The 20,812-nt window shown below is 41.8% G+C and overlaps 1 protein-coding gene across 1 annotated transcript; it reads right to left on the bottom strand.

Annotated features, from left to right (window-relative positions):
* Positions 1 to 91: 91 nt before the first annotated feature.
* Positions 92 to 2,453, bottom strand: LOC109487396 (translation initiation factor IF-2-like). The gene is made up of 3 exons (XM_019791385.1): positions 1,588 to 2,453; positions 781 to 1,356; positions 92 to 418 (listed from the first exon to the last, which is right to left on the bottom strand). Exons 1-3 carry the CDS (start codon positions 2,065 to 2,067, stop codon positions 122 to 124), a joined length of 1,353 nt encoding a protein of 450 aa, XP_019646944.1. The 5' UTR covers positions 2,068 to 2,453; the 3' UTR covers positions 92 to 121.
* Between the last annotated feature and the right edge of the window lie 18,359 nt (positions 2,454 to 20,812).

Consider the following 20,812-nt stretch of genomic DNA (forward strand, 5'->3'; position numbering starts at 1 on the left):
GACTATTCAAACTTCTACAATTTATCTCAATTTTACTAAAGTTGCAGACAAAGACAAAACAACTCTTCTTTTAACTAAACAAAACCCACTAATTGTAGAAAAGGTTGGGCATTACGTCTGGTTAGAGCCTGTTGGCAATGTAACCAGTGTAGTGGTTGTGGGGGTCAGGGTAGGTGTCCCTAATCCTCCAGACACAACAGCTAGGGATCACCACCCTGTTCCCCTCTCCCAGCCTTCCGTACTGCCACAAGACGTAGTGCCTGTAGGCAGCGTGCCTGAATTCTCTGTTGTCGGCCCCAGGCTCTTGGGCATCTTGTAGTGCCAGCATGTCATTCCTGTAGTTCCTGGCAAACCAGAGGGTACCAGGGTCCAAGATGTACAGGTCCATGTCCTGAAAAAGATGAGAAAGATTACAAGACTGTCTACTAGTATATTACATGTACTAGCATATTTATCCTTTCCCAAATTATATGTTCAAACAGTAACAGAAAGGACAAACATGAGTCTTTTATATTGAACACACCGCATGATACCCATCATCTGGGAAAAAAGTCTATTATATGATAATTGATTGTCCATAATGAGTTTTGATACACATTAGTCTATTTGGAGGATTTTATGTTTAAAAATTCCCAAGTGCCATGACCTTTCTTTGGATGATACCCATCAGCCAGAAAAAAAGTCCAGTTTTCTGTTGTGAAATAAAGGATTACCTGTAATGAATTTTGATCAATAGATTTATGTAGATGTTAGATGTCAGCATTACACAGCTTTACTTACATGAAGTGTAGAAACACAGGAGTCTGGCCCCCCACCGCAACAGATCCTCTCCTGATCTGTGGGCATCTCTCGGCAGTGGTGACAGGTGCACCACTCCAACCCATGGCCACCTCCACCTGCAGCACCGCCACCTGGGGCACCACCTGCAGCACCGCCACCTGGAGCACCACCTGCAGCACCGCCACCTGGAGCACCACCTGCAGCAACGCCACCTGGAGCAGCACCGCCACCTGGAGCACCACCTGCAGCACCGCCACCTGGAGCACCACCTGCAGCACCGCCACCTGCAGCAGCACCGCCACCTGGAGCACCACCTGCAGCACCGGCACCTGGAGCACCACCTGCAGCAACGCCACCTGGAGCACCACCTGCAGCACCGCCACCTGCAGCAACGCCACCTGCAGCACCTCTGCCTCCGTCTGTTCCCCCACCTGCAGCACCTCCAACTGCAGCCTCCTCAGCAGCCTCCCTCTGCATGTCAACATCAATGATGTCCAGGACAACAGCTGGCCGCTTATCAACCATCTTGAGGACAAGGGCCCTCAACTCCTCAAGAGTCATGGCATGGACCTTGTCCTGTAGACAACAACAATGGTATACTAGTAAGACAATTGTTTAGATCCGAAAGTAATGACAGAAAGGCCCCGTGGCCAACAACAAATGATATAAAACAATTGATGATCGAACTAATGACAGAAACAAACAATGTCCAAGCAACGACATTTCAGAATGAATTCTAGTATGTATACAGACTATGTTCAATGTTTTTAAACCTGTTTGAGGATGACCTGAAATGAACTGAATTACCTGCAATCTCGTCCTCCTCCTTTCTCTCAGCTGCTGTATGGTGGCAACTTGCTGATTGGTGGATAAGGCAGGCGTGTGTCTCCGCCTGCCTCTCCTACCCGGGGCCGCGTTTCTTCTTCCCCTTCTTGGAGGTGCGATCTCCTCTCCAGGGGCGGGCGTGCCAGGCTCCTCCTCCGGTTCCATGGCCATGACGTCGTCAATCTCCAATGACATGTCGCCAAAATCGTCAGAGAGGGCAGAAGTGTCCATGTCGGTGGGGGAAGTAGGAGGCATTTCCCGAACAGGGGATGGTACCTGAAGGCCAGCCCTCTCAACATTGTGCCGTGCAAACGCCCTGCCGCGCACTCGATCTCCCTGGATCGATAAAAGAGAAGCTATGTGAGGACACAGAACCAACCAAATATATAATGTCTTCGGAAGAACTCTTGTCTTTTTCACGTCAGCGGCAAATTTTCTCTTGTTCTTTTTGATGGTAAACATGCAATTAATAATAATAGAAAGCACCTTACTGGGAAAAAATTAGCACCTTACTGGGAAAAGTAATTGGGATCCCGGGAGCATTGGAATGCGAATTGCTTGTGCCAAATCAAGATAATGTCTTCGGAATTCTCATGTCTTTTTCACGTCAGCGGCAAATTTTCTTTTGTACTTTTTGATGGTAAACATGCAATTAGCACCTTACTGGGAAAAGTAACGGGGAGTATTGGAATGCGAATTGCTTGTGCCAAATCAAGATAACAAAAGAAAAAGAAAGAAAAATACAACAACTTTCGTATGGTGAGCTTCAAAAGTAGAAACATCAGATCTACGTAAGTTTCACAAAACAATAGTAACTTTGCAGCACACCATCAGCAGGAAAAATACTACTAAATAAAACCATGACTTGCCGACAGAGATAAAAATGCATCCACTGAGCTTTCCATCTGTGCACAAAATTATCTATTCGAAATTAACTATGAGTGGTTCACAGATCTTTTTTTATAAACTTTATTTGAATGATTAGTTTTCTTTCGATATCACTGGTCTAATTATCTTATTTTCTGACCACAACCTCTGCCGGTCGGCTGATCCAGAAAGTTGAGAAACGTCAAAACAACATAATGTATACGTACGTCGTGATTGTCCTCCTCCGCTAAAACTCTGAAAAGCTCCCGGGCACTCTGAGCAGACGCTCGTCGAGGACGATCCATGTCGGCAAAAACAGCAAAACGCAACGTAAAATGGAATAGAAATGATACCGCCCGCACGTGAGACACTACCAGTAAACGTAAACAAGCGAAATTGCGAAATCGCCGGCGAGCGCGTTCTATTGACCCCTGGAAAGGTCGCGGTAAACCACGTGACTCGTCCTCGGCTCTGGTCGGAAGAAGTCGGAAGTGTCCGGGAGCGGTCGGAATTTTCAAAAATGGCTGACACCACTGGCGGCGGCGGGAGGCACGTAGTTTTTCATGGCGTTTGTACGGCAAAGCGACATCGAATTTTTGCTCCATGACTATCGGTATGGGATAGGATAGGGTTGATTCAACATACTACGTGAAAATGTGACAAAAAGACAGACTTTTTTAATATAATGCTACCAGCGTACTATCGGCCAGATATCGCTTAGGGCACCTTTAATATGTCTGGAATGTTATATTGTTTTAATCTATGCGATAAGATTTTGTATAATTTGTTAATGAGTCTTACATGAATGAATTGTTAAAGAACCACAATTCAGCCTGCCAGTGTTTTTTATCATCAATAAACCACACACCAAACCATCATCAAGTAGGTGTAGGTGAGAACTTACAAATATATACATGCCATTCTGTTTCCATATAGGTTGAAACTGCTGGAGAACAGGCAGGGGTCTTCAACAGAATACAGTGACAAGTCAATCTTCGTCTCCAGAACACAGTCTTGGTAGACATGCTTAAAAACCTAGAAAGGAACATTTGCAAAGCAAATATATAATACCGGTACTTACATGTAGCTTAACAAATTACTGGTTTGTTTACACTTACTGGAAGTGTAAAGCAAAGTGCTTGTGTAAATGTCTGTTTAGTGGGCAAGGGTAGAAATTACTAGAATACATACATGTATAGGGATTCATTTTCAGTTTTTTTAAAGTTTAGATCTACCCAAAGTGATTCAAAATGTACAGTCAATCATTGAATGTAACACAGATTTGTCCAGTACAGTTTTTTGTTTGTACTCAAACCCAAATGTTAGGTCTAGTTCTGATTCTGTCTAGTGTACCAATACGCATATAGGTATGGATGGCTAATTCTCATTGAAATGTACAGAATTCAGGTATGACCTCACAAAGTCATACTTGTTTTTCTCAAGATGAAAATATCCTTCAGGAGCACAGACAACGTGCAATGTTCTTATACCAGGTGTGAAGTTTACTACTAATATTGAAAGTAACAACAGTTTTGGAGGTTAAAGTCAGTACTGTACGACATTTTTTTGTTCAGTAACAATGGCTACAAATGACAGGAAACACTTTCTTATTCCATCAGAAATCAAGGAAACTTGCAAAATGTCATCAAAACAGCAATTTTGGTCTAATATGAGTATTACTTGGTTACAGAAATGTGCGGTAACAAAGGTTACATATCCCTCCAAACAAAAGGCAGTAATTTCTTCCATGTCGTAAACCAAACCTTGTGTTCCTGTACATTTGTTGTGAAACATAGTAAGGCCACAGCAAGTAAATTTTATGGATGACATCCGCGCGCGCATTAATTTTCGCCTGATTTTGGAAAAAAAAAACGAAATTTTGTTGCCTTCTGACAGTGGTCAACATGCCAAAAATGGGCAAAGGTGTCTGTTGCCATGCCGGAAGGTGAATGGCAGATAACTAGGAAGAGAGGAGACAAGAAAATGCTCTGATTTAATGTTTTGTTTCTTACTTTGATGCAGTGATATGTGATGCTGGCTGTGTATATGTGATGTTCCTACTGAATCAAAACCATTTGTACAATGATTGAGTCAAAATTTTACATTGTAGGAACCTTGTTTTTTTCGGCCCGCCTTGTTTTTTTTTCGCCCGCTAGCATTAGATTTGGAGTCTGCGGAGGATGTCATCCATAAAATTTACTTGCTGTGGCCTAAGTGAAAAAAGCAACGATGAGGTCCATGGTCTACCAGTAGTGCATATCTAGTCATAAAGAGTGGTGACAGCATATTGCACATTTGAATGAGAACGAGCCAGATATCACCCCATCGGGATCACTCAGTCATGCCTATAAACACTAAAAAAATCAGACTAACAGCTTTCCACAAATCCTTCAAACTACTAGGCAGTACAGGGATTTAGTTCTAAATGGAATACAGGAATGTGCTGATAAAAACATTAGGGAAACTGTATGTATGTAACATCCTGTCTCCGATATTTTGAACAAATGTACCTTTTAAAGTTGCCTGTACTGGTAGGCAGTGATATATACATGTATGTATGTATATGCTGTATATATCAGTTTGTTTCAGGAAGTAAAATGATAAGTCAAACTTGTATTTAAACTTAAATCGAATATCTTACTAGAACAGCCTAATATGTCATATGACTTGGAGTTGTTGTGTTTGAGTATGTCCTTGTTAACTACCGGTATCGTAAATTGTTAATTAAGATTAAATGCCACCATAAGAGGCGAGCTAGGAGTATTTCCTAGTACATTGATTAACAAACACAACTTGTTACATACTGTACATACATTACATACTGGTCAAATGGCAGTGGTACAAGAAGCAGACTGGCTTGTTTATGTTAAAGATATTTTGTATTTGCGGAGAGGCTGTATGACTCAGGAGCTATAATAGGTTTAGTAACCATTCTAATTTTGTGTAGGCAAGGTTTCCGGGATAACACTTTGGTAACATATTCAAACAATGCTTGAAGGACACATTCCTCTAAGGTTGGTAACTAAAAATAAGGAAATGTAAAACAAGGAGTCGTAATAAACTATAAGCTAATTCCTAACTTTCCAAGTAAAAACTGACGTCACATTGGAAAATAGCCTTTCATCAATCAGTAAAAAAAGCCTTTAATGTTACATATACATATATACAGAGACAATATTCCTCATGTATAGATGGATACACATAGATAGGACAAGTCATTAGAAAATGATACTCATCATGTGCTGTTTATGTTCACATCCCTATAGTAGTAGTAGTTTCTTAGTTTTATACATTGTACCATGTACAACCGTCCCGCAATAAAGTGCATTCATGACGACAATGATTCTGTCTTTCACAATATCTTAGCCTGACTGAAATCCCAAAAATCAGTGAGAAGCCACGTATGTGAAGAGTGTAAAAGTGAGAGAGTGTACGTAACTTGGTTTGTGTTTGTTGGTATTTTGGGCAACAACAGTAAAAAGCATAAAAAATAAAGGCGCTCCCAGCCAGGGAAGGTAGGGGGCGCAATTGAGTGGATACATACACGTTTACAACTACTGAGTGCTGGAGGCGTGGCATACCAGTGGAGGCGTGGCTTATTTTTATAATTAGACAACGTCAGGTAATAATTAGGTCTCCATCCGACGTCGAAAATCGTCGATGCACACAACGAAAACGTCGAAACCGCAAACGTCGAAACACATCGAAAACGTCGAACATCGAAAGGGATTTTTCGACGTCGAAAACATCGGAGGGCCCGTCGAAATTTTTCGACGTCAAAAACATCGAAAAGAAGGTTCGATAAATTACATTTTTTTCGGAACGAAAAATGGTAAGGTTAGGCCGTTAAGTTCAATAACTCCGAGAATCGAGCTGAACCACGAAAATCGAGCTGAACCACGAGAATCGAGCTGAACCACGAGAATCGAGTTGAACCACGAGAATCGAGCTGAACCAAGAGAATCGAGCTGAACCACGAGAATCGAGTTGAACAAAGAGAATCGAGTTTGAATGAGAGATGAGAGATGAACGAAAGAAATGAGTTGAACGACGAGAAATGAGTTGTACGTCTTCACCCCAAATAAAGATTACCAAGCCCAGCAGGCTCTATCATTCTTGCCTTTGTCGGAAAGAGAGAGTGCATGTACATTGTGTACAGCATAACCTTGTCACAAGTAGCATAGTATAAAATGTTGGTAGTATACTTAGTCTGGTAATGTATGTCTCAGTTAGTCTATTACAAGGTTATTAGCTGTCGTAGGGAGTCTGTGATTCCCCCTCCACTCACGCTCAACGGAGAGACTATAGAGAGAGTTCCTGCATTCAAACTTCTATGGGTGATCATCAGTAACGACCTGTCGTGGGGTGCACACGTTGAATACATGTTGTCCAAGGTCCGACCTCGCCTTCACTACTTGCGACTGTCCAAACGAGCGGGGCTTCCAGTAGACGTCCTGTTACAAATTTACAAGACATTTGTTAGACCAGTGCTGGAATACGGATCACCAGTGTGGGGAGGGTTACCTCGCGGGTTGGCTGACGAGCTCGAGAAAGTACAGAAAATCTGCTGCAGAATCATTGGAATCCCTTCCGGTCAACTGCCGACCCTGGAGGAGCGGAGACGTGAGGCATCCGTACGAGAACTCAGGAGGGTGATGGCGGATGACACTCACCCTTGCCAGCAGTTCCTTGAGCCGGGTAGACGGACAACCTACCAACTACGCCGTCAGACTTCCAGCTACAAGATCCCACTTAACCGTACAGTGAGACATAGACAATCATTTATCCCCAGATCACTCAACATCTTGCAGCAGTGAGGGACACTATAGACTTTTAAAAAATCTGAAGGACACTATAGACTTTTATAGAAAAATTGTATTGCCTCCTTGTACTTGTGTCCTAAAGTTGTTCCACTCAATTATTGTCTATATTTTAATGTGTTATCGATATTTTATACGTCATTATCGGATATACTTCTTTTAACACTTAAGCTTTTAACGCTAAAATGTTACAATTGTTATTGTTAATATGAATGTACATGTAATTTACAACACAATTCAGGCTGTTTCAGCCTGCAATGCTGTTTTGATGAATAAAGTTCTAACAATGTAGAAATGAGATCTACATTATAGATCTCATCAAAATATAGGTTAATACATAGTTAATGTTGGATTAAGTTCCTGTATGCAACCTGAATGCTCTATTACTGTTGCTTGTGATAACAATGGTCTGAGGACTATTAAACATAGAAAAGTCATTGCAATGAGGTTATATAGAGAATATATAACCTCCTTGGTCATTGCAGGGAAATCGTGAGTCACGGTACCAATTATGCAAGAATGGCATCCATTGTATGGCTATTCCCACACAACACTTTATATAATACTTACCTTTTCCCTGTTGAGTAAACCAAACTTTGAATGAGAAAAAAATGCCCTTTCAAAGACAAACATCATCTCTGAGATGAGTTTTCATGTCGTGCAAGGATAGTAGTAATAATAATGGTGAAGTGTACAAAATCTCCCAGGTCTCCATCAATGGGACGTAGTCCATGTCTTCTTGTGTCCCAACATTTATCAGTCATTACTAACTCCTCACTCTGGAGTATCAGGATGGGGCAGGCAGCTCAGTCAGAAGACAGTCTATCACATAATCTGTCCAAAACGGCAGATGCGACTGTTTTCTGCATGACAAGTCATTTATTGTAAATTTGTGTATATTTTGGAAGGATGCCCTGTCCTTGGTGCTGAACCGTTCTTATTTGATGGCCACATTGGTGTGATAGAACCAGCTGCCACAGTGTACCCGCAAGTCTGGTGTGTTATTTGGGAGGGCGCATGTTTGTCCATTCAGTTTCCCAACTGTTTACTGTATGGCAAGTCATTTGTTGTGACAGAACCAGCTGCCACAGTGTACCAACAAGACTGGTGTGTTCCCTTGTGAAAGTGTTGATTCATTTCACACTTTTGCCATAAGCTTTCTGAGCTTTCATGGTGTGGCACTGGTGCCCTCTGTCATGGTAATTTCATGGCAATTATGGTTGTCCAACTTTCCCTTCCTATACTGTCAACTCGATAAAGCCTTGAACCAACTAGTGGGTGCAGCCCGGCACTGGTGCCATTTCCTGTCATTGTAATTATTCAGCTTGTTTAGGAGGGTACCGGTTTGTTCCATTCAGTTTCCGGTCAGTCCAGTCTCTTGCAGCCACAGAGGACACACAGACACACCAGCAGTAGCACGATCCCTGATGTCGCCACACTCATCCACAGGTACATCTGGGCATGGCTGTTGGAGGAGCCTTCTGGAGAAACATGCAAACACAGACATGATGTATCTTGTCAAAGTAGGACAACCTTAATCTCAAGAATGCAAATCTCAGACAAAGCAGCATAATTGCGCCAAAAACAGTTATATTTATTTCGTATGTTTTATGTACTTTATTAGTCTGTTCCGTTTCTTTTATCATTATCTTTTGATTGTACTTAAGTTACCTTTTATTATGTTATGTATGTCACAGGGAGCTTTGAAAATCGCCAAAATGGCGATATGCTAACCTGTATAAATAAATAAAATGATGAAATGATATATTTTGCATTCCATAATGAGACTTTCCTCTTTCATATTAAACTTCTCCCTGCTGCCTAACCTAACCTAATCAAATTTGATGCCATTATGGCTACCTAAGCATACTGAAAGTTAAAATGTCAGTGATTCTATGAAATATGGCAGCCCTTGTAAATGGACATACTCAGTACCATGAATTGATGCTACATAAAATACCTCTGAGAGAATCCGTGCCAGATACATGTAGCTATGGTATCCACTTTGCATCTTACTCTTAAGTAGAATGTATTGAAATTCTGACAAATATTCATCTTTCCCTTTGACAGAAGAGCGTGGGTAGCGGTAACAACACCCCAGACACTGCTTTAGCCTACAGTTATTGATTCTATGAATTCCATTGGCAAATACAATACTTCTTCACCATTATACTTGAGTCTCATGTGTATATCAGGTTTTCATGTGGGTGGGTGGATATAGCTGCACACTGAAATGCTCCCAGCAAATTTACAATAGATACATATTAGGGTTTAATTTAGGGATCCCCAAATGCCCATATCTGATCCATAATTTTATAAGTAAGAATACTTAATTTGATTAATGCAGCTTTCTGCCTCTAACATGGTTCCCCTGATTTCCCCTGCCCCACTGCTTTTCGTTATGTTTACCAAATGTTCTTCAAACCAATAAGGTCAATGACCTGAACCAGACGTCTGTCACCATGGTAACTAGTGCTGGGTTACATCACGTTACAATTTTATAGCAGGAGGGATTTAGACTCCTGTCTGACCATATATATGAAAGTGTTTGAGTAAAAATTAACAGAGCAGACCATATGCGAAGGTAAATATGCATTTGCTTTGCAAATGTTACGTTTCTAGTTTAAAAACTAAAATCTAAATTTGTGACACTTGCCTTAGCAGTAAAGCTCAACGCCATTCGAATTCACATCATACACATTGATTTTGAAGTTAAGCTGAATTGTTCTGGGATAGACTTGCATGGACTCTGGAGACATGAAATATGACCGTGAAGTTTCACACCTCTGACCTCAGCTTACAAGTATAGACACACCGTGGGGTCTGGAGGATTTTGTTTTAGCCTGTCGAGCCCTGTTAGCTACTCTTTGAAGGACATAAGTCAGGGACGATCAAGCAGCTAAGGTCCCTGTGTGCGAATAAGCTTAAGGTACAATGCACTATAAATTTTACATGTTTCGTCATGTCGTTTTTACTACTACGTATGGTGTATAGCCAAACTTCGTGCATATGTTTATTCCAAAAATAAAGATGGAAAATTTGGCCTTCAGTTTTTGAAGCATTAACAGAAAAAGAGCAACGACTTCTGACATCGTCTACCAGATACCTTTGACCCAGTGTTGACGTCACACTTCAAAGAAGCCACGTGACAAGCCTCACTAGGTCAGTCTGTACTGAGGAAGACCAGAGTGATTGGTCAAAAGCTCTAGGTGAGAGATCTTTATTGTGTTGGATCAAAAGTTTTAACTTTAAATATGTAACTACAAACACAGATGAACTTTCATGATAATATTGCATCAGGTTTGCTGACCTTGCACTTCGCAGCAGGTCCCATCATGGTACGGCGGACAGAGACACTTGTACCCGGCATGCACTTGGCTGTAGTACCGGGTTCCGCCGTGGAAACACTCCGCACAGATCGGCACCTTGGCTTGGACATGGGGAGGGCAAGACAAATAGAGATATAGTTGGTCCATGCTAAGTATTGAGGTATTCAAAAATTCATTCTTTTTTAGAACTATCGCAGAGTGGAACTCACTGTCACCAAGTACAGCAGGGGCATCATCATTAAATAGCTTTACACAATGTTTTACACAACGTTAGGTGTAACAAGTCGGTGTAATATAGCTAGCTGCCGCCGCGCCGCGTGCCTGCGAAGCTGGTGTGTTACGCCGAAGGGCAGTTATACCGGCTAAGTATACAGATATGGATACAGATTGCTGTTGTAATTGCAGTTGCTTTCTGACTTCATTGACTGTCGTAAATTTGGAAACATTCTTGTAAACAGAACAGCAAATCGACATGCAGGCAATTGAATTTACTTCAATCAGCCATTTCATGTCTTACCATTAGGGTCAATTTTTGGGCACTGTCATGGCTCAGCAGTGGAAATTATAGGAACTCTAACTTAAACGGTGACCCAAAACTGTCAAATATGGTGCAGAAGACAAGTGTTTTCATGTCGTCAGTTATTCCTTTGCTCCTGTTGTAGGACCCGCCAACATCGATATTGCTTATCCAGTAATTCTTATAAATTCCTTCGCCTGTTACAGTTATCCCTAGAGCGCAGTTCTCATTGATTCTGAGACAGCCAACTTGATTTCTGCCATTTTCCTTCCCCGCAAATGAGTAAACAAAAGAATAAGTACGTTGATGAAGGTTAGACATCCAGGTAATAAGATACGACAAAAAGCAGTTACTCAAGCAACTGGATATGATGTTTTTAAGAGACTGCATATGATTTTGGAAACGGTAAATGGTAAAACGGAAAATGCTTACAAACCTGCATTTCTCCTCTGGTCTATCAGTCACTGACGAAAGCTAGTGGATACTAGCTGAAACGTCTGACCGTTTCCAAAATCATATCCAGTTGCTTGAGTAACTGCTTTAGTTTCAAACGAACGAACACGATGTTGTGTTTTGTAAAGTTTGCAAGGTTTGATTGATACCTTTATATACTAGCTAATAACAAGATGTTTACATGACAAACGTTCCCTAGCTGATAATCAATAGATTTGAAGATGAACATGCATATAATAGTGAATACACAGAAATTTGAGTAATGAGACGTTGTGATGTCAGATAACAGGATTCGGCATGTGGCTTATATATAGATATAGAAATACATGTACAACATAATTGTATTGTGCATACAAACAAGTAACTTTACTTAATGAGACTGCATTGCCCTTGAGATATCTAAAATGTATCCACAAATTAGTCAATGGATCTACAAAAGACATGACTGATAATGCAGTTATCCGCTGTTTTGCGGTATGAATACCGTACAGAGTGAAATGAGGTCAGGTAGGGTAATGAACCCTTGCGCGCAGTAGAATGTCCTTTTAAAATGTGTTTTGGTGTTGATAAGAAACCTCTGCGCTACGTTTTGGCAGTGAAACAGATAAGATAGATGTTCGTGTGATGTTTATCGAGTAAAATTCATAATGAGGGAAGACTGAGAGCAGTCCTGAATTCATTCATGCTATCTTCAGTAACACATAACGGTCGGTATAATAGCTAAGATTTTAATTAAGAAACTACCACATTATGCACCTTACTCCTTACCGGTAGCCCCTCCCTCCCATACTCCCATACTAATTGCCGCATTTTTGATACTGCAGTCAATTTCATTTCTCAGTCTGGAGGATTTAATTTATCACAAAAAAACATCCATCTTACGTCTATTGGTGCACCAGCTACTTTCATTTCATGTTGAACTTCATTATTCATTTTTTATTTGTTACTTAAACCTACATTTTTTTCTGTTCTTGAGCAAAGGATCTTATAAGCTCGTACGTGCTTGCCATCCAATGTCCATAAATCCATGTAAATAAACTAAACTCACCTACACTCTTCCTAGACAAGAGTGGAACGGATGACAGCTTGTTGCCAGTTTCACAACACGTGCCCCTGAAGTGTTCGTTACACACACACGTCCCGTCTGCCCGGGGTATACCTCCGTTAAGGCACGTTCCAGCTATACACATCTCCATGCTACTGGTACTCTTCAATGCATCTGTAGAAAATGAACAAATGAAGACATTTTTTATCATAAGATTGACCACACTTGTGGAAGGATTGACATAACAGGTGATTATCACCTCTTCAAGATGTCAACCCCGAGACCAGACTGTAAGGTTTGAACCACTCACACTGGGAAGACCTGATCTTTTCGAGTTGTAATAGCTCTCACTTTCTTATTTGGGTCCTTGTCTGAGACACAGAGTGGTCTTCCAACGCTTTTGGTTTTCATTCTCTTGATCTTTTACTCAGATGTACATTTCTTTAGCAAAGTCTTTTTTTATTCTGTTTTCTTTAGCCTGGGTGGCCCTCTCAGTGGCTAAGCACTGCTTTGCAGTGGAGCTCTGGACAAGTCGTAAGATATATGCTATTTCATGCCTGCAGCCCTTTGCCTCTGTATCAACACCGTAGAGGTTTCAGCACCAAGGATAGCACCAAAGGTTTTTCCGCACCATTTGTTTCCTTTACATAGCCTCCATCCTGGCTTGCTGCTGTGATATAAATCTGTACATTTTTCTTACTTCGTAGATAAAGTCAAAATCTGCACACCATCAGAATTCATAACTGGAAAGGTAACATTTGCAAAGCAAATTCACAATGTTTACCTTCACATATGGTCTGCTCTGTTAATTCTTACTCAAACACATTTATATACAAAATGTATATGGTGACAGGAGTCTAAATCCCTCCTGCTATAAAATTGCGACATGATGTAACCCAACACTAGTTACCATGGTGACAGACGTCTGGTTCTGGTCATTGACCTTTTTATGTCGGGAACGGAAGAATAAACAGAGAGCAAAAACAACATGTCTTCCTTCGGTAAACATAAAAACAGGCACACTTGTTCAAACCAATAAAATCAGCAATTATAAATGAGCATGTTTTGCAGCAAAACTAAGGAACATCTGTATATGCTGCTGATTTGTGTCAAAATGATGCATCACCATGTACGAGGCTTGCAATTAATGGTTATAAAATGTACACTGCATCTTATTCACTCCTACACCAATTAACCCAGTCAGAGATATATATGCTCTTGTGTCCTACGCAATAGCTCTAGAACGACGTGTAAACAGATGTCCCAACCAAGGTTAACTAAGGACAAAAATCCCCGTGGACATGTGGAAGGAACGTAAATGTCAATTGCCTGTGTCTGTCCTTGGTGCTGAATCCTCTGTCGTATTAATCTAAAGGTAATGGGTCGCCGGCCTTAACTCACATCTGTCTAACGGCCTTGCTTATATAACCGCACATCCATCACGAAACACATTTGTCTCTGGGATCTAAAAAAACACTTTAGGGGAATGGAAAAATAATCTGTATTTACAACGAAAGACCATTTTGAACTAGAAAGGTAACATTTGCAAAGCAAATGCATAATGTTTACCTTTGCATATGGTCTGCTCTGTTAATTCGTACACAAACACATTCATATATATGGTCAGACAGGAGTTTAAATCCCTCCTACTATTAAATTGCAACATGATGTAACCCAAAATCAGCTACCATGGTGATAGACTGTCTGGCCCAGTTCATTGACCTTATGTGTGTGGAGAAGAGGAAACAGAGCAAAAACAATACGTACGATGATGGGTTGGCATATAAGAAAAACTGCCCAAACTATTCATTTATTTATTCATTCGGATGTAAAAAAGACAAATTGTACAGCCAGGGCAGCCCAACTAGCCAGGCGGACATTATTAAGGGCTTGCCATGCTGACGAGACAAACATTTACACATACATTTACAACAATACAATACATCAACGTGGAGAGGTCAGGTCACACACCCAAGGCTTATAAGGGTCTCCTAGAGAGTCCCATAGCTTCCTTTTTAAGGAGGCAATAGTGACAATCGGGCATCTTCATGCCCAAACTAACCTGTCAGTGTCAGCAGACCGGCGAGCATCACAACCAAAACAGCTGCCACCGACCGTCGACTTGGTCTCCTCTGACACACGAGGCAGTTTCCCGTTGATGAGACCCAGTACTGTGGTCCGCAGTCCGGCATCTTACCTGTCTGGTGCCGTCATCACAGCTCCGCGGCGTGATGGACGCTTAACTAATCTCCAAGCAGATCCCTTTCGGTGGCAAAAAGACAGTATCAAATTGGCCAGGCAGTATCCATTAGCCAGAGAAGGTCGCCGGCCACCGACGGGTGGTGGGGGTTGTTGATGGGGGTCAGGACAAAAAAAAAACGGCCATATATAAAAAGCTAACGATCATTCCCCAACAGCCTCTGCTTGGGGAGTACGCTTAAACACTGTAAACTGTCCGTCCTCATTGTGTCACCGCGGTACTGTTGCAGACAGAGATAGGAGCTCTCCGGAGCTGCGCCGGGCGTACATAACAGATGAGGTCCGCTTAATTTGATCCCATGACGGAGATATGCTCCGGTGATGAAGATGCCAAACCGTCGGTCGAAGGTCTTCGGAACCAGGTTGACGAACCTCTAGCCTGGTAACCAGACCCCCGTATCTGTATCTGTATAGCCGGTATAACAGCCCTTCGGCGTAACACACCAGCTTCTGTATCTGTATAGCCGGTATAACAGCCCTTCGGCGTAACACACCAGCTTCTGTATCTGTATAGCCGGTATAACAGCCCTCTGGCGTAACACACCAGCTTCGCAGGCACGCGGCGCGGCGGCAGCTGGCTACACTACATCGATCGACCGTGAGCTCAGCGCTATCTCTTCGGTGCTGGTAGAGTTTCGGGCCACCAAACCAGGCCACAATTACCGCGCGCCGGGGGTAGCTTTATGCAGACGGTTTTCTTCGCTCACAAGGGTCGGCGGAATAGAAGACTCGGCATATTACAGGAAGCCAGCAGATAAAGAGAAACCAGCTGGAGATAGGCCCGTGGGTACAGATCGACTGTGCTTAGTAAAGATCGGGGTAGGAAAAGTATCAGTATCAGTATAGCCGGTATAACCGCCCTTCGGCGTAACACACCAGCTTCGCAGGCACGCGGCGCGGCGGCAGCTAGCTAAATCACCACCAAGCCGACCCTTGAGGTTTGGTACCCAGGCTAACGAGCCTCCACCGCGCGAGGCAATGGTATTTTCCACAGTCACGTCTTCTGTAAAAGTGACACACACGGCAGAACATCCACGTGAGAAAGCGGATGTGAAAGATCCATTAAACCACATTATCCACACAACGTCATGCGTTTGGTCGATTTCTGCAAATCCTGTTTCTACGTTACGACCGCGTCCCTACCTATCACCGTTTCCCTAGTCAAGCCTCGATGTAAATGTGTATGAATGAGAAAAATAAACGCGTCGGACAGTTTCTGATAGCTGCATAGTCAGTGGATCCCAAAGTCAATGTCACCCCGGAAAAGCAGAGTAGACGTTCAATATTATTCCAACTTATAATATTTCCTCTTCGACGCCCGAAAGTCTCTTCTTTTCATAGCAACTTATATCAATAATGACGCCTTCGCTTCCTGTCTCATGACGTCGCAAGCAACGGAAATCTATCTCTCGTGACGTACAGACGTTTTTATTCCTGTTCCTATCTTATTACATGTCAGTGGGGTTTCGGGACATGACCGAAAAATGCAGCCAAATGACTGACCTGTATCTACCAAAAGGAATAGAAGAAGAGCAAATCTGTTAACACCACAGATAGATCGGTATTTCAAGATACTAATGCCCAAGTTTCATTCTAGAATATCACTTCCTTCTTGATCTAAAAGTACTTTGTATGTAGAACGTTTTCATATGTCATAGAGGCTTTCTAGACGCTACGATGTGTGGGCATCTGTAGGGGTCCTCCCTGTGATATCACCATGTCTGGATATTGTATATAGTAGAGGGGATTCATTCGTCAAGCTAACCGACATCTTGCACACGCAGTCGTCCCTCAGTATATATTAAAGACACCTGGAGCCGAATAGTTCCCGTTTAGAACTTTTATTAACCTGTCAGGTCTGGATATTGTGATATATGACATGTTCTTAACACTGCCCTCTACGTACCGGGAAGCTCTTTTCCGCTGTCAGCTGAACTCAGTGATAACAGTGCTGCAGCCACGTAGGCCACAGTTGTAGGTGATTTGGTTAAACGTTTTGGTAGATCCCGCCATTCAACGTACATTACGATGACTCCGAAACATGCAGGAAACATGAAGAAAGATTAAATGACCACTGAAAGACGTCCCATTTTTGAAAGACAAGGTTTCCTTATAGTATACAGTAGAGTGGATTCATTCCATAAGCTACCGACATCTTGCACACGCAGTCGTCAATCGGTAAGACATATGGAGCTACATAGTTCCCGTTTAGAACTTTTATTCAGCCTGTCACACTTAAGGTTTCCTAATATTCACGTAGGTGCTAGTTGAATGGGGAGGATTTGGTAAAGCGTTCTGTTAATCTATCTCTTGTTTTCGTGAGGCCTCTGTCCGTAAAGATAAGGCACCCGGTTTCGGACAGGCAACAGATAAATAGTCAATTTAGACCAACCCTAAAGTGGGACCCCGCCAGGACAGATAAGCGGGAGGCAAGGCAGGGCTCGAAATTCATATTTGGGAATAGGTGCACTGGTGCATCCACCTAAGACAATTATGTGCACAAAAAAGTTTTGGGTGCACCATATAAGATAAAATAAGTAGAATGCCAGCAAAAATTAATCATGTTTCATTCCTAAAGAAAAGTACTACAACAATGACTTTATAATTTATATGCTAAGAATATGCTGTATACTACCATACACTTAACATCTTTACATACATAAACCTACGAAAATATTTGGGTGCACTGGTGCACCAACAGAAAAATGTTGGGTGCACAGCTCCAAATTTGGGTGCACTAAGGTGCACACGCACCCAGTATTTCCAGCCCTGCAATAAGAAGTACGTTTCCGTCTCTGACGGGGATTGAATCATGCATGAGAGGAAAAGGTTGAAATAAACGCCGGGGAGAAACGAAGTAACAGAACCAGACGTCATAAACATCGCGAGTACTCTTAAGAGAGTTGTCAAACGAATTCAGATCCTTCCCTTACGGCACATCACGAGGCTGAAACCGCAGTGCCTGACTGGTTTTATTGCTGCGTGATGAAGAGGGATGTGGACGCTAGTTTTATTACAGTCTGCGGGCAGCTGATTTAGGGCTTGCGTCAAAGTCCCGCCAGCCTGGTTGAACACAGTAAGTCTATGGAGCTGCATTTCGTCGTTTTAATAATGTGAACATTGAATGTGAGATCTTCTTTGTGTGTTTTTTTTCATCATTAAAATGAACTACGTATGAATTCTTCAGACGTCCCACTGAGTTTGTACGTGTCTGCAGCTGTCTGGAGATTTTATACGTAGGCCTGGGTGGCATATATTGATTGGACGCAAATTTTAATTGGAAACGGAAAAATTCCACACGGCACGACTCGAAAGCAAGACACAGCACGGCACGCCAAAAAGCAGTTACTCAAGCAACTGGATATGATTTTGGAAATCGTATTACCAGGGTGTCTAACCTTCACCGACGTACAGCACGGCACGATTCGACAGGATACGCCACGACACGCCACAACACCGGTACCACACGATCATGTGCACGACACAAGTACGACGCAATACAACACGACAATTTAATTGCACAAGACACCCTCAAAACTCCGACACCCTATAGATTTGAAGTAGAGCCACAGACATTCAACAAAACGTTCCCCTTGGTCTTCCATCATTGATAGAATACCGCATTGCAGAATGTCACATGTATTATAGACAGACTCGTAGTAGAGAAAAATGACTTTCTAAAATATGACGTGCAATGCAAACTGTCCGTAAGGCATTCAACCATAGAAAAATAAGTCATTTGGTGGCATTATGGCCATTATACAGCAAAAGAAACCGTACCGTGCATACCCATTGTGTTGCAATAAATGGGACCTTCGGAAAGTGTAGAGTGAGCGCGAACGGCAAATTCACCATTAGTGGAAGTCATTATTTGAGGGACACAATTTCAGCATGCTATTGGGCCTGTTAGCTTTGCAGATATAAACGGCCGTGCCTACGCACTTATCGGTCATCGGATAGCCGTGTAGGACTTCCTGTTCAATCTGGTAACTATTGCTTGTACCATTGTATTTATAACTCTAGACAGCCTTCGGTTAAAGTTACCTTACTAAGTTCACAGGTAGAACATATAGATATAGACGAGAGTAGCTAGCTCTGTGGGCACTTGGTAAAAGCTAGGCTTTAAATCGTATGGTACAAGCTTAAGTCTAGAATAGTGTGCCGATGACTGGACTGACTGGAAACGTCAGCAAGGTAAACTATCTTGGTTGTGTAAAAGAAAACTTCTGTATTCTATACTTTACCAACCTGGTGAAACTATTTTCGGGAGAAATTTATTTTCCTATGACCTATCCACCCGATGAAGCCTGCCCTTATACTGATAGCACGATGGGATACGAGTACTGAGGGGATCTGTTTTTGGCAAGAAAGCAATCGAATGCCCATCTATATATATAGCTATGCCGCACGTATCATAAATGATCTATGAAGGGGCAAGAAAGTTTACATGACCGATGGCACACTGAAAATAGGCATTAGATCACCGGTAATGTTTCATGTTACAGTAGGTCATTTGCTATATATAGGTCCAAGCGGGAAATGATCGTTGTCGCAGCTATATATATAGTAGAGTGGATTCATTTATCAGGCTAACCGACATCTCAAACACGCAGTCGTCCCTCAGTAAGACATCTGGAGCCGCATAGTTCCCGTTTAGAAACTTTTATTCAGCCTGTCACACGACCTGTGTGGCTTCTTCAAGTGTACAGTGTGCTAAATGACATAAGTACATGAAGTTTTCACTCTTATATACCTTTCCGGTGCATATTGCCCTCAGGTCAGTAACTGGGCGTTCGGATCGCAGTACTGGCCTTTTGGCTATATATAGGTCCTGGCGGAAAATGATCGTTGTCGCGGCTAAGTGTTACCGAATACGCACCATTGCTTGCTTAATGTGGCATGGACAGTCCACCTACCTCACAGGCTAAAGTCATTAGAACACACTAAAGACAGATGTACGCGTCAACCGACACATTTAGCAGTACGGACTCACATCCATCTAACGTCTAGCTGTAGATGAATAATCGGCCACATTGTATTTCTGAACGAGTACGGCAAGTCCGGGGACTGATAGTCGTGGCAGTGAGCAGAAAATACTGCTGGAGTTCGAACTACGAACTACCATAATAACTGAATGATAATGTTCTACTTCGGTGATTTCCCCGATCATCTTGCCAATGTATGTTAAACTATTAATATCTTAAATTGCTGTATCCAAAGGCCCTTATATTCGTTACTGCTACTTAAGTAATACTATGATCCTCACCATTAACAATTAGGTAGAAAGAATTGACAGAAAAATGTATAGAAGTCTCATTTTATTTAAATCATTTTCTAATCATCTGCACTAAAATTATTGCAATTTCTATAGTAAGCCCTGTATTCCTAAGACAGAGAGATAAAAATCAGTGATAATACAAAACTACAGATTATCTACAATTTAGCTCTCTCTTTAACAAGAGTAAAAAGTTACATAGACATTTTTCAGGCATTTCATTGAAAATAATCAAATTGGAAATCTTTTTGCCTGATTTGCACAGACACTATTGAAGGAAATATCCTCAAGGCTATTAAACATGACTACAATATTTTATAAGCCAGTTGCACATGTCTAGGGCTATAATTGCACATAAACAAGCTTGAGCTGCACATCATTTGCTGGTAGAAATATTTACAACATTTCAAGTAATTTCTGCAAAAAAAGTTCAATATTCACAATGTTCTCTCTTTCACAAAAGCTGCCACCTTACAATTTAATCAAAACAGCGAGCAACAGCCATTATCATCTAAAGTGACAATTTTTTTCAAAGCTCTGATATCTAAATACAATCAATCTTTATTGCGCAACAATTGCAATAGATACAATGTATGGCAAGTGTTTAAATCAAAAGATAACAACAATACTAAAATCTACATT

The sequence above is a fragment of the Branchiostoma belcheri genome, unplaced genomic scaffold, assembly GCF_001625305.1.
Source record: "Branchiostoma belcheri isolate BF01 breed outbred unplaced genomic scaffold, Haploidv18h27 scaffold111, whole genome shotgun sequence".
In the NCBI taxonomy this organism is placed as follows: domain Eukaryota; kingdom Metazoa; phylum Chordata; class Leptocardii; order Amphioxiformes; family Branchiostomatidae; genus Branchiostoma; species Branchiostoma belcheri.